The sequence below is a fragment of the Lissotriton helveticus genome, chromosome 3_1 (assembly GCF_964261635.1).
Source record: "Lissotriton helveticus chromosome 3_1, aLisHel1.1, whole genome shotgun sequence".
NCBI classification, from domain to species: domain Eukaryota; kingdom Metazoa; phylum Chordata; class Amphibia; order Caudata; family Salamandridae; genus Lissotriton; species Lissotriton helveticus.
In genome coordinates, this window is record NC_136061.1 from 441,584,116 (window position 1) to 441,596,190 (window position 12,075).

Below are 12,075 nucleotides of genomic sequence, written 5' to 3' on the forward strand. Positions count from 1 at the left end.
CAAACCCTCTTTGCGTGGGTAATAAATACATCCTTTTAAAGGGTTAGGTTATTAAAGCGGTTTTCTTTAAGGTGCAGCTTACACTGGGCACTAATTAGAATTCAAATGTTTATTTTTGTTTACCTTTCATGAAAATAAAACAATGGTCAGAGCATGTGGAGTTTGTAATTCGGTGGCTGCAACGTTCACTAAATCATGATAGATTCACAACAATAGCCACAGAGCTTCATTTGCAGATTTCAACAAAAATGTTGCTTCATTAGTCAAATGGATCAAAATAGTACTGCCAGTGAATGCTCCACATAATGAGCCTTTTATTTCCGCATAATTTGGGTGAATCTAACTCCTATATTAGTTCTCCATTGCAGCATAATTCTAGTGGCCTTGACAGTAGTATAGCTGTGCAGAGTGACATTCCTAGAATTTGGCCTTAAAATAATGCATGAAGTAACTCAGGTTGTTTTTGTCACAATACAAATCTCTGACGTCCATGCCTGTGTTGTCTTAACATGATTCTTTTTTTTTTTATTCAAGCCAATCAAAATATTACCATGAATGAGCGGATGCTGCACTATGTCAACCTCTGCTTGGAGCTCGATAAGTCCTCTGTCACCAAACCAGCAGCCACTGTTGTGCTGGAAACACCTTCATCTGGCCTCCTCACAACTACCACCAGCCTGCTGCTGGCCATGCGAGACATTCTGGGAGATGAGGAGTACTTTCACCATAAAGTACAATTTACTAATGATTACTATATTGGTGAGGCTCGGTGCCACATTTTCTCATAATTACCTTTCACTGCAGTGCATCTGATGGCAGGTGTATCGGGTTTATTCAAATTGCAGTCAACAATGTCACTACGATCTCTTTGTAAAATGTGGCCCTACTTTGCATGTGTTCTTTCTAGCATGCAGTTTTCTGTTTACATTTGTTAGGTGTTTGTTCTCCTAAAACATCCTGGCTGTCACCCTTCTATTTGAGCTTGAATGGTTTTAAGTTATCTAAAGTTGCAGCTGACTTTATGTGCATAAGCACTGATCGGCACAAGTTTGCCTTGTAACTCAGGTCTCAGCTGCTCATTGTAAAGAGAACAAATCTTCAAAACATCATCTTTTAATCATTCTCAGTTCCCCCCTGCAAAGTAATGTGCCTGGGTAATATTTTCATAAATTCCTTATCTGGGTTTAGTTTCACCTTTCGTTGCTTTATTTAAGTTTTTCGCCAGGTCATTTGTGAAGGTAGCTCACCTTGCACTCAAATTCAGTTTTATAATTTTTAGCAGGATACTCTTGTCTGCTTAAATTAGCCTTTTCGCCGCAGCGCGAATTTGGCCACGGCGCGGGCTGGGCTATAGGGGGCGTGGCGCTCCCTTACTCATGACGGCTCCACACCGTCATGAGTCACAGGCGGCATGTGCTCATGACGGCGTAGAGCCGTCATGACCCCGCCCACTCACTAATTTGCCCGCACAGGCAGGGAATTAGTGCTGCATAGGCAGAGTGTGGGCGAGCGGCAGTTGCATGACGGCTCCACGCTGTCATGAGCACTCGCCGCCCGTGGCTCATGATGGCATTGAGCCATCATGAGCATGGAAAGTGTTAACTAGCCCAGAGTATTTGCAAGTTCTGCGCGATCCCCATCATGATAAAAATATATCGTACTATATTTCCCATGAGCACGTTCCAGGTAATGGTTGCGTGAAAATGGACTATGTATAGAACATAGTATAAGGGCTCTTGTTTATTCCGTGAGCTAAGCCCTGTAAAGCTGAAACGTGTCTGTATTTTTATTTTCTGCTCCGTCTACTCCTGTGGAATATTGAAAATAATTTTTTGAGTGCCCGCGTTCTTGCTTTCTTGGGAGTCAGTGAAATATAAATTAGCTTTTGTAGGTCACATCTGCAGCCCCATGCTAAGGGCTAATTCATGAGCCATGACCTTTATAGAAAGCTAGCTGAATCCTTTGTGAATGAGGTCAGGCTTTAGGGAATAGTCTCAGGACTGACCTGCAGAGTCCATAGAAAGTGGTGTGTTATGACTCCGTGTATATAACCGTAAGCTTACAATGCAAAGTTGCAAGCACTGCTATTGCAACATTTGTATTTGCCTTCAACTGTTTTACCTAAACTGAACCTTTACTGTTCCATGTCTCTGCAGAAGCCTGGATTCACATCCTGTCAAACACTTTTGCAGCATATATTAATTGTCTTTTCATTTTAGATTTCGAAATTTGCATGGATAAAGATAGGAAAAAGGTGATTCCACTAACTAAAAAAGATGATGTGGGAAATACAGCCAACGTTCAAAGGTACTTCACATTTGTATTCCTACACACACTCCTTATGTGCGTTTTATGATTAATCTTCCTACGCCTTCCTTTGTTGTGGCTATAATTTGGTACAAAGAATTTATACCTGCATGCAATAATTTCTGGTTAGATTTTGTTTTGCAAACCTTAGCTCAGATCACTGTAGGAACCATATTTTGAGATATGGACCATCTTTCTAATATCTCTGTTCCAGAGAGCGCGCTTAAGAAAATATGCATGATGGAAAGGTGCCTGCGTTGGCGCATGGCAGTCAATTGTGCAACAGCACAGGGGAGAGCTCAGGGATTGTTGTAAATATGACGCATTCCTTTGCTTTGAAAGTAATGCAGCGCAGTCCATCATCCCCTTTGGTATCGCTTTGAAAATAAGGCAGCGCGCCACAGCCAAATGGCTTGCGGTACTGTGTTGTGTGACTTGTTAATAAGGCCCCAAGTTTGCATCACGGTTTGCTCCTTATAGTTAGGTTAGGAGCTCCTCCTGAAGTATAGGTCCATCATTGAGGAGAAGCTCATCTTCAAAATTTCTAACACTGTGTCCACCAAGCTATGGCACCTCCCCCTATCAGGTGTGGCATCATCCTGATGCAAGTGGGCCCCATTGTGACATCTTTGACAGGATGACTGGGCACCAATTACTGCTCCTTTAGTGCTTTACATGATCAACCCTAACTTACTTTTTCATGTTTAGTGCCTGCTTACTCCAGGGTTTCTTGGCCAGTGCTTGAGCGAGGTGCCCACCATTATGCCTGATTTTTACAAAGTGTTAAAATGTTGTTTTATGTTATGAATTTATAAACGAGGTTTGAAATTAAAATATGAAAGGAAAATTATGAGAGGTGTTGAATACATTTGATATTTATATATTTGTTGTGGTATTGCAAAGGTGTTTTCTGGAGGTAGAGGGAATTCTAATCTATGGTTAAAACAGTTTTACGGCATGAATTCTTTTCTGGATTCACATGCTGTACAATATTCTGCCATCTAGTGGTGGGGTCTGGAATTCTCTGTCATTGCTTACCATTTGGTGCCAAGTCCATCCCTTGATATAAGATGGCGCCCCAGAAGTTCCTTGCGTGGTAGCCATCTTCAGATTCTTTTTTTCACCATTGGGTCTGGAAGCAAGGAATGAGGCTCTGAAATTTTAGAGAAGATTGCCGAAAAGGTTTAATTTTTTTGTAAAAAAAAGACAAAACCAAGAACGACGAACAAGAAGGTAGCAGAAAAAGGAAAGGGACCTCTCCATCCACGAAACCCATTGGGGGACTCCGGCAGAACATCTCACGATGTACATAGGCCAAGAATGTGGCATGGTAGGGGTCATAGAAAAAAAAAACTTTTAAGTTTTGTGCAAATTGCCACCACAAGTTCGCACAACATGATCCTCACAAGGACTGAAATCTCTGCCTGCCAAGAGACCACTGGGACCATGGACTGCGAAGCATTTCCCATATTTGTGTCGAAGACTCTCAAGGTTCAAAGAAAGCAGATAGAGGAACAGCACGCAGCAATGAACAGCAGCCAGAAACAACAGTTATCACTGAAGGATTTTAGCCTCTCAGGCGACGTAGATAAACAGGTTGCGGCTGCAGAGTCAGCCCACAGAGGCTGGGGCGTCAAAATCCTCGATTGGGAAGAGGACCTCGACATCCCAGAAGAGGAAGAGGCAACAGGGAGTTTCGAGGAAGAACGGAGCAACCTTGACACGGAGTCCAGAGAAGGAGCACATCGAAGGAAACTACTCACCTTTGCGTCTGGGTACTAAAGCATGGTCTCCCATTAAGTCCAATTTTGATTATCAGATTCATATATAGATTCATTCACACACAGCATTTCTAGATGACAACCCTAAAAGAAGTAATCCCAGTCCTACAAAAAGGAGAATGTGTGGCATCAATAGACTTAAAAGACGCCTATCTATACATTACCACGAATCAAAGACACAAGAAGTATCTCAGGTACATGCACAAAGACACACACTACCAATTCACCCTTCAGAATAAAATCAGCAACAAGAGGTTTCCTAAAGTGCCTAGCTGCAGTGGCATTATTCCTAAGAATGAAGAGAATCCTTGTCTATCCTTATCTAGCCGACTGCTTGGTGAAGGAAAACTCAAAATAAGAATGTCAAAGGCACATTCAGAAGGTAATCACAAAGCTACCAAGGCTGGGATTCTCCATAAGCCTTAAAATATGTTCTCCAACCCCGGAACTGGAACAGATCTTTCTAGGGGCAAGAATAAATTCCAGAGTGGTATGGGTGTACCCGACCCAAATAGGGATTCAAGCAATCAAAGAGCAAGCTCGCCTCTACCAGAAGGGTCAGTCTCTGACAGTGAGGATGGTCATTAAACTAATGGGCATGATGGCATCTTGCATCCCACTCATTTACCCATGCACTCCTGCACATGCGCCCTCTGCAAGAATGGCTATGCAACAACTGGTACAATTGTACGCTTGATTGTGGAGGCAATTCAAATATGCTGCTCTTCAGCCGGAAAAACTTTAAGCTCATGCCCAAGAGCGCATTTAACAAGGAAAAAGGGTGCAACCCTTGCCATTATTGCAAATGCACAGCCGCTACATTGCCTTCCCCACATACCTTTACCAAGCATTATTGTGTCGATATACAAATGATAAAGGAAGTACATGTGCGACAGAAAGTACTTCAACACCTGATCAACATAATCTAAAGTATAGCATGTTAATCCAGAAAAGGATTCATGCTGCGAAATTAAATGGCTACTTACCTGTTGGGGTAGTTTTGCAGCTTGAAGAGTTTTTCTGGATTCATATGTGACCCACCTCCTCCCCAGAGATGAGGAAACAAACGTGGGAAGAAGATCACATTAAGGAAATATCAGGAACTTAAATCAAGAAATGTAAATAAATACCCTTAATAACAAGAAGAAGGGTGAAAAAGAATCGGAAGATTGCTACCACGGCAGGAACTTTCGGGGCGCCGTCTGTCATCACTCAAGGGATGGACCTAGGAACACCATGTGAATCCAGAAAACTCTTCGAGCTGCAAAACTACTCCTATTTGTAAGAAACCCATTTTGTTATCTTTCTAAATAGTTTGCATGGTCCCAGTGGTCAATTCAGATCACCATTAGAGAAAGCTTGTCTAAAATACAGCCCCTCAAAATGTTATGTATTCGTTCTTCTTAAATGGATAGATGGCTTTGAAAATATTGACATTCTGATGGTTTTAGAGCATGTCTTGTAAGTCAGGATGATAAACTGGCCTAGAGGCAAGCCTTTATTTCTTAAACCATTACTGAATAATATCTGTAATTTCTAACTGCAGATGTGTCAGAATATATTTTCCCTGTGTCTGGTCCTTCTGTATTGAGCTGCTGTGTCAAAGGTGCAACATTTATAATGGAACACAATCTGACATAAAACGCATCGTATATGCAAATGTAAACCCGAAGCCTATTATGCAGTGCCTTCCTCATTAATACGTGGGCAAGAGGCACACTGCAGACATTCTGCATGCTCCTTATTTTCACCAGAAGGTTTTGTTTCAATGTCCTTTGCCTAAATATGAGAGCAGAATTTAAAGTCAGTATTTTTGTAAACCTACATCCATATTTATCGACAGCTTGATCTTGGCTGTACTAAATCAGTTGTCACTAGCATAGATCTCTTTGTGTCCTTCACATTCAGTCTAGTGTAGTAGCATAGTGTCCATGGGATGCAGTACAGTGTGGTGGATTACTGTTTCAGGTAAGCAGTGCAGTAGCTCAGTGTCCATGGGATGTATGCAGTGTAGTGGCTTAGTTTAGTAAGTATTTATTTGGTAGTTTTGTAAAGTGCTACTGCTACCGTCGGGTAGCCTCAGAGCACTTTCAGTGGGTACATAGAAGCATTTTAGCATATTGCATAACAGTCTATATGCTAGAACTGGTGACGAATCAGTCAACTGTCATGATCACCCATATGCATTGGAAGGTGTTTGTATGTAGTGCTTTGTCAAAGATAGCTTTATTCGGTATTTGTTAAAAGACCATAAAAGCACATAAAAACTATTTAAAAAGAAAACGTTTCAACTATAAAATACAATAGTACAATTTGATGCATTATTTTACATGAAAACATTAAAAAGAAGGGTACATTAAACCTTATTTAAAAAACATTGGAAAAAGCCAGGATAATTAATATATGCTATTGAAGATATTAATATACAGTACAATCCTACAATCATTATGCCATCGAGCATCTGCATCTAACTACATATTTCAGAAATTTAACAGCTGCGACCATGGTAAGTTCGTCTTGTAACATATATAGTCGGATCAAAGCTGGTTTACATTGTCTCAATCCCCACATCTTTAGGAGGGGCAACAGATACCTTTTTCTGACCCATTCGTAGTATTTACAAAAAAAGATGCAGTGGATATTTGACTGGGTAGATGAGTCATCACAGGGACAATTTATTAGCGTGGTAGACCAGTCATTTGGAGCAGGAAAAGATATCAGCCTATAGAAACAATCAGTCCTCATCCTTGTTAGTAGCATTCTGGGGTAACTGGTAAGTACCGGGGCCAGGTATGGGTGTAAACCTGGACCATGTAGGATGCGACGATGAGAAATGATCGTAGACTTATTTCCATCCAGATACCACCTCCTATCTTCTAACAGCTCAAGGCAGATGTTCTTTAAAACTTTTTTCGAAATTAATGCACATGAGCTGGGGGTTACATAAAGTTCTGGGTGGCCAATGGAATTCAGACATTTTTTAACATAATGAAGCCAGGTAAACTTCCTAGCCGCTGATTGATTCATACAGTCTTGAATCACATCCCTACTAAAAGCTGTGTCCTTAGAGGACCATATCTTATGCCACAACATGACTGGTCTTATCTTAATTAAGTCTGTAATGTGAACCCGATCTAGTTCTTTATGACATATGGTTGTAGAGATTGATCTTGGGACAGCTAACAAGTACCTAAAAAAGGCATTTTCCGAAAGTTGAATTTGTGTGCAATCGGCCGTCCCCCAGATACCTGCCCCATAGGTCGCAGTAGAAACTCATTTAGCTGCGTAGATCTTGAGCAGAGTGTCTATGGGTTTTCCGCCCAGTCTCTTAGCAAATTGTTTCACTGCGCCAATGGTGCGGGAGAAAGCCAGGTTGCGTGTAGCGATGGCTGTGGTCCAAGATCCTCTATTATTAAAAGTAATGCCTAAGTAAGAAAAAGTTTTGGTCAAGCCTATCTTTGTCTGATTGACGAAAGTTTTGCAGTCTATTTTAGAATTATTTTTTGACGTGCAACACATGGTGAAAGTTTTTCCCACATTTATCTTCAACCCTCTAGAGCCCATGAAAGTTGAAAAGCCGGTTAGTGCCTTTTGTAGGCCCACCTGGGTTCGTGACATTATTACAGCATCGTCGGCATAGAGTAGTATTGGTACCGACGAGCTGTTAATTTTGGGATAGTCAACTTCCAGATTAGTCAAAAAATCTGCCACTTCGTTAATGTACAGGTTAAAAAGGAATGGTGCAAGGATGCAGCCCTGTCGAACGCCCTTTTCTATTGGGAACTTCTTAGTGCGTTCTCCATTTTTACCATAGCGGACCGTTGCTCCAGCACCTCTGTAAAGTTCCTTTATAAAATTCAACACAAAAGGGTCTACCCTCATCTTGGTCAGGGTATTCCATAACACTTTGTGGTTCAAGCAGTCGAAAGCCGAGCTTAAATCGACAAACGTCATGTATAAATTCCCTTTTTTAACCACCGTATATTTACTGGTTATTAGTGCCAGGTTGAGTCCCTGCTCAACTGTGCCCAGCCCACACTTGAACCCGTATTGGAACTTAGAAAGAACCCCTTCTGTTTTGGCCCAGGATTGTAGTTTAGAAAGTAAAACTCTTCCTGCCACTTTCATCAGGGAATCGAGCAGGGAAATTGGCCTAAAGCATTTAGGATCCTGTCTGTTTCCTTTTTTAAAAATTGGAATTGCAATGGCTTCCTGCCATGTATCTGGGGAACCTGTTTGACTATAGGTATTTAATACATTTGTGAGGAGCGGGCCCAGAGATCCATGTTTTCTTTAAATAGGTCAATAGGGATGCCATCTGACCCTGGGGCTTTGGAATTAGCGCTCTCTCGAATAGCCTGCTGAACCTCTAGTGGGGAAAAGATTATGTTCAATGGAAAGGTGTCTGTCGTGTGAGAGACTTCAAGCTGCAGGGCAGTAGTGGTATGTGATGGGATCGCAGGGCAGTTTACCACAGGTAATTCATCATTTTTGTATAATGCCGTAAAGTGACTGACCCATACGTCCTCAGCTATAGCTACCTCCAAAGAGTCAGTCTTTCTCTCTGCGAAAAACGGGGCATTGACTTCTCTCCAGAAGGCAATATTGTCCCGAAGGGCGCTAGCCTTTATTAATGCCTCCCAGGCAAGGTTTTTAAGTTCTTTTTTTCTATTTTGAAGTGCCTGTTTATAATCTAGTTTGGCTGTTCTAACTAACTCGATATCTTTCGGGAGGGTCTTTATAGCCTGTAGAAGAGCTTTATGGGCTCTAGTGCAGGCAGAATTGAACCAGCCGTTTGATCTCGCTGTTTCGCCATCTTTTCGTTTCCTGGTCAATTTATCATTAATAGTGGCTACTATCTTATCATAAGCCACTCTGATCTTATGGGGATTGGGATGTTGTTCCAAACACGTCATGAAGTGATCACGATCTTCCATGATTACCTCCTTTAAGAATTTTTTAGGGTCGACCTTGGCCCACTTGATGGCGTACCCATTTCTCCTGGTCAGGGAAATTGAATGACGGTATAATGTTTCAGGTAGTCTTGATGCATGGCTGTCGTGGGTGCCCGCATCAAGACTAATGCTAATTGGAAAGTGGTCACTCATTACTAGATCTTCTGTTTTGTAACCTTGTACAGATCCCTGTTGCTGTTAGACAGCAACATGAAATCTATAATAGTACCTGATCCACGTCCATGGAAGGTTGGTTGAAAATCATCCATAGGCTCGCAGAGTTCGTTTGCGTAGCCTAGGTCCCAATCGTGCATTAATTGGTTTAGCCTATTGCCAGAAACGGTATGTTCAAAATGCGTGCTGGGCTCCCCTTTTAGATTTGTTATGCCACAAATGTCTAGGCCGCTATGAGGGCATAAGTGGCAGTAAAAGTCTCCCACTATAAGTATGCAGCCAGCCTCTCTCGTTCCTCTATTTAAAATATGGGTTAAGTCGTCTATGAGCACTTTGGCTTCTTCTTTTATGATGTTATTGTATAAGTTGATCAAAAGAATGCTCAGCCCTTTCCCTTTAACAGAGAAACCCTGTAGGGATTTACACTCCCTGTGATTAACCCCCTCGTTCTCAAATCTCTTCACTGTCAAGTTAGAGAGATTAGAGACATACGTACAGAGGCCTCCAGAGCCCCTGCCTCGATTGCCTTGAGTAGACGGGGTAAAAAGGGTACTAAAGCCCTCTATATGGGACTCCTCCTGATCCCAACACTCCTGCAAACATATAATGTCAAATTTATCGGCAAAGGATAGGAATGTTTGGTCCTTCGATTTCTTGGAGAGACCTGCTATGTTCCACGATGTTAAGGCCACACTAGCTCCCCTCGCTGTTTGAGTTAGATCTTTTTCCAGTGAATGTGGACTCGCACTGTTGCCAGCACTATGCCCTGACGTAACTAGAGTTCCTGTGTGAAATTACATCATAAAAGGCTGTATTATATTCCTCATTGACAACTATAACGTCGGGCCCCTCAAGTGAGGAGCCCGTAACTAATTGTTGTAAAGAGGATAATGCTAGTGATGCTGGTGCCCGAGGGAGGGCATAATTGGTATTTAGCAAGGTTAAACTAAAATGACAGGGAGAATATTTTTTATTGCAAGGTTGGATACTCTTCCTAAGGTTGAAGAAACAGAGAAGGTTCTATCATCCTGTTTTACCCCGGTTGAGTGCCCTATTGGTCAATCGACCATCTCTAAGCAGTCGTACCTGTTTCTTGTTGGAATGCCCCTCCACCCTTCCAAGTTGTACTGTTCTCTTCTAGGAAACCAGGACCGAGCTTCCCAATCTCTGGACCTATTCCTGTTCCAGCGGCCCACTTGGTTCCAGGTCCTGTCCGGGCCTTCTTCCCAACTTGGAATTTCTCCATATTCAAAGATGTTCGATGGAGGATAAAAAAAAGGGAGGCGATGGGCATCAATCCCTCCCTTTTTAGCCAGGTCAGGCCAAGAGCAGATATAATCAACCGTGGCGGGATCGTCACAGTTGATTATGATACAGTCACCCTGTATGCTTTTTCTTAATTCACCAATCAACGGTACTCTTTGTACCGAAGAGATTCTGCTGAGGTTTGGTGGTTGATGAGATCTATTTATACTCAACCACTGCAGCACCTTATTTCGAAGAGACCAGGGAGGTTCGTCTGTATTGTCAGGTAGCTCTGGGACCCCGGTAAGGATGACGGTAAATGGGGTTGGCTCCGGTGGTAAGTGTGTCGGACGCCTAAACCTCACTCCCTTCTTCCCAACACCCAAGGGCTTCGGGGCCAACTCTTTAGGAGGTATAAGTGGTGTAGCTTTCGACTTGGCTGTGTGAATTGGGCCTTTTGACGAGCCAGGGGTAGCCTGGGGAATGTCTTGTGTAGTGTTGGGCTTTGCCTGCCCTGCTCCTGGAGGAGCCTGGGTGGTATCTTGTGTTGTTTTCCGTTCTGGTTGCGCGTTTGCAACTTTTACGGCTTGTATCGGTTTTGTGCGGGAATCAGATAGGACTGAATGGACTGATGTGCTGATGGCTTTAGGTTTCCCCCCCCCCTGCATTGGATATGCCTAATGATTTCTGGGTGAAAGGTGGTGTATTCAGCTTTGCTAGTTGTTTTTCAATGTTCATTAGGCTTCGTTCCACTGGGTGTAGATGGCGTTTGAGAAGCTCCCCCACACTCTTTAATAGATGAGTGTTAGTTTCGCATATTTTACATGTGCTACGTGTTCCCCCCACCTCCCCTATGATGTTTGGGTTCTCGACTATTCCAGAAATGTTAATTAAAGGGGTATTGCTAACATTTAGAGAACTCTGGATGGGCTGATTTGAGCCCTGCGTAAGGATGTTTGGGGAAGATATGGATTTATTTGGGTTGGAATTAATCTTTTTTGCCCTCACCCGTTTTGCTATGGCACCCTCCCTCCTCCCCGTAGCATTTTTTTCCTGGGGTTCTACATGAGTTTGACATTGATGTAAATCAGGTGTTTTTTCTAAATCGTCGGTTAAATGCGAGTCGAGGGACAACTGGGTGGCAGAGAGATCCACAGTGCTAGGGACAGTGTGGATCTGTGCTAAGGTTTCAGGTGGCAATAACAGGGGGGCGATCGACCCTGACTGAATCGGGGTTAGGGCAGAAGCGAGAGGACCCATAGAAGACCTTCTCGCTATTGCCAACTCCTGGGACACTCTACCCTCCAACATAATTATGCTCTGGTCTATCACCTCGTTTGTCCTAGTGATAAAGAGATCTATTGGGCCTGTTATCTGTGCAGCACTCTGCGCCGTTTTACTTCTAGACCCTCTAGTCATGACTTAACACGGGTGATGATAAATATAAGTTTTGCTGTTGCAAAGTAGCAAGATGAACAAAATGTCGAACATCAAATCTCAGAATGAAAAATGAAAATAGCGTGGCCCAGTCCAGTCTTACCAGTCTATAACGGGCTAAAACGGGCCCGCCCTTGGCCCGGGCTTCGCCCGGCTTCCCACGAGACGGGGGTAAT

At 42.8% G+C, this 12,075-nt stretch overlaps 1 protein-coding gene across 6 annotated transcripts in view; it reads left to right on the forward strand.

The window, feature by feature from the left end:
• The window catches only part of FASTKD2 (FAST kinase domains 2), a 328,458-nt gene that overhangs the window by 228,560 nt on the left and 87,823 nt on the right, over positions 1 to 12,075 (forward strand). For all 6 annotated transcript variants that reach the window (XR_013608646.1, XR_013608644.1, XR_013608645.1 and 3 more), the window contains exons 9-10: positions 535 to 759; positions 2,220 to 2,307. Coding sequence is in view for 3 of the 6 variants with exons in the window: in XM_078680305.1 (XP_078536431.1) it covers positions 535 to 759; positions 2,220 to 2,307 (313 nt within the window). In the remaining 3 variants the exon portion in view is untranslated. The remainder of the gene's footprint in view (positions 1 to 534; positions 760 to 2,219; positions 2,308 to 12,075) is intronic.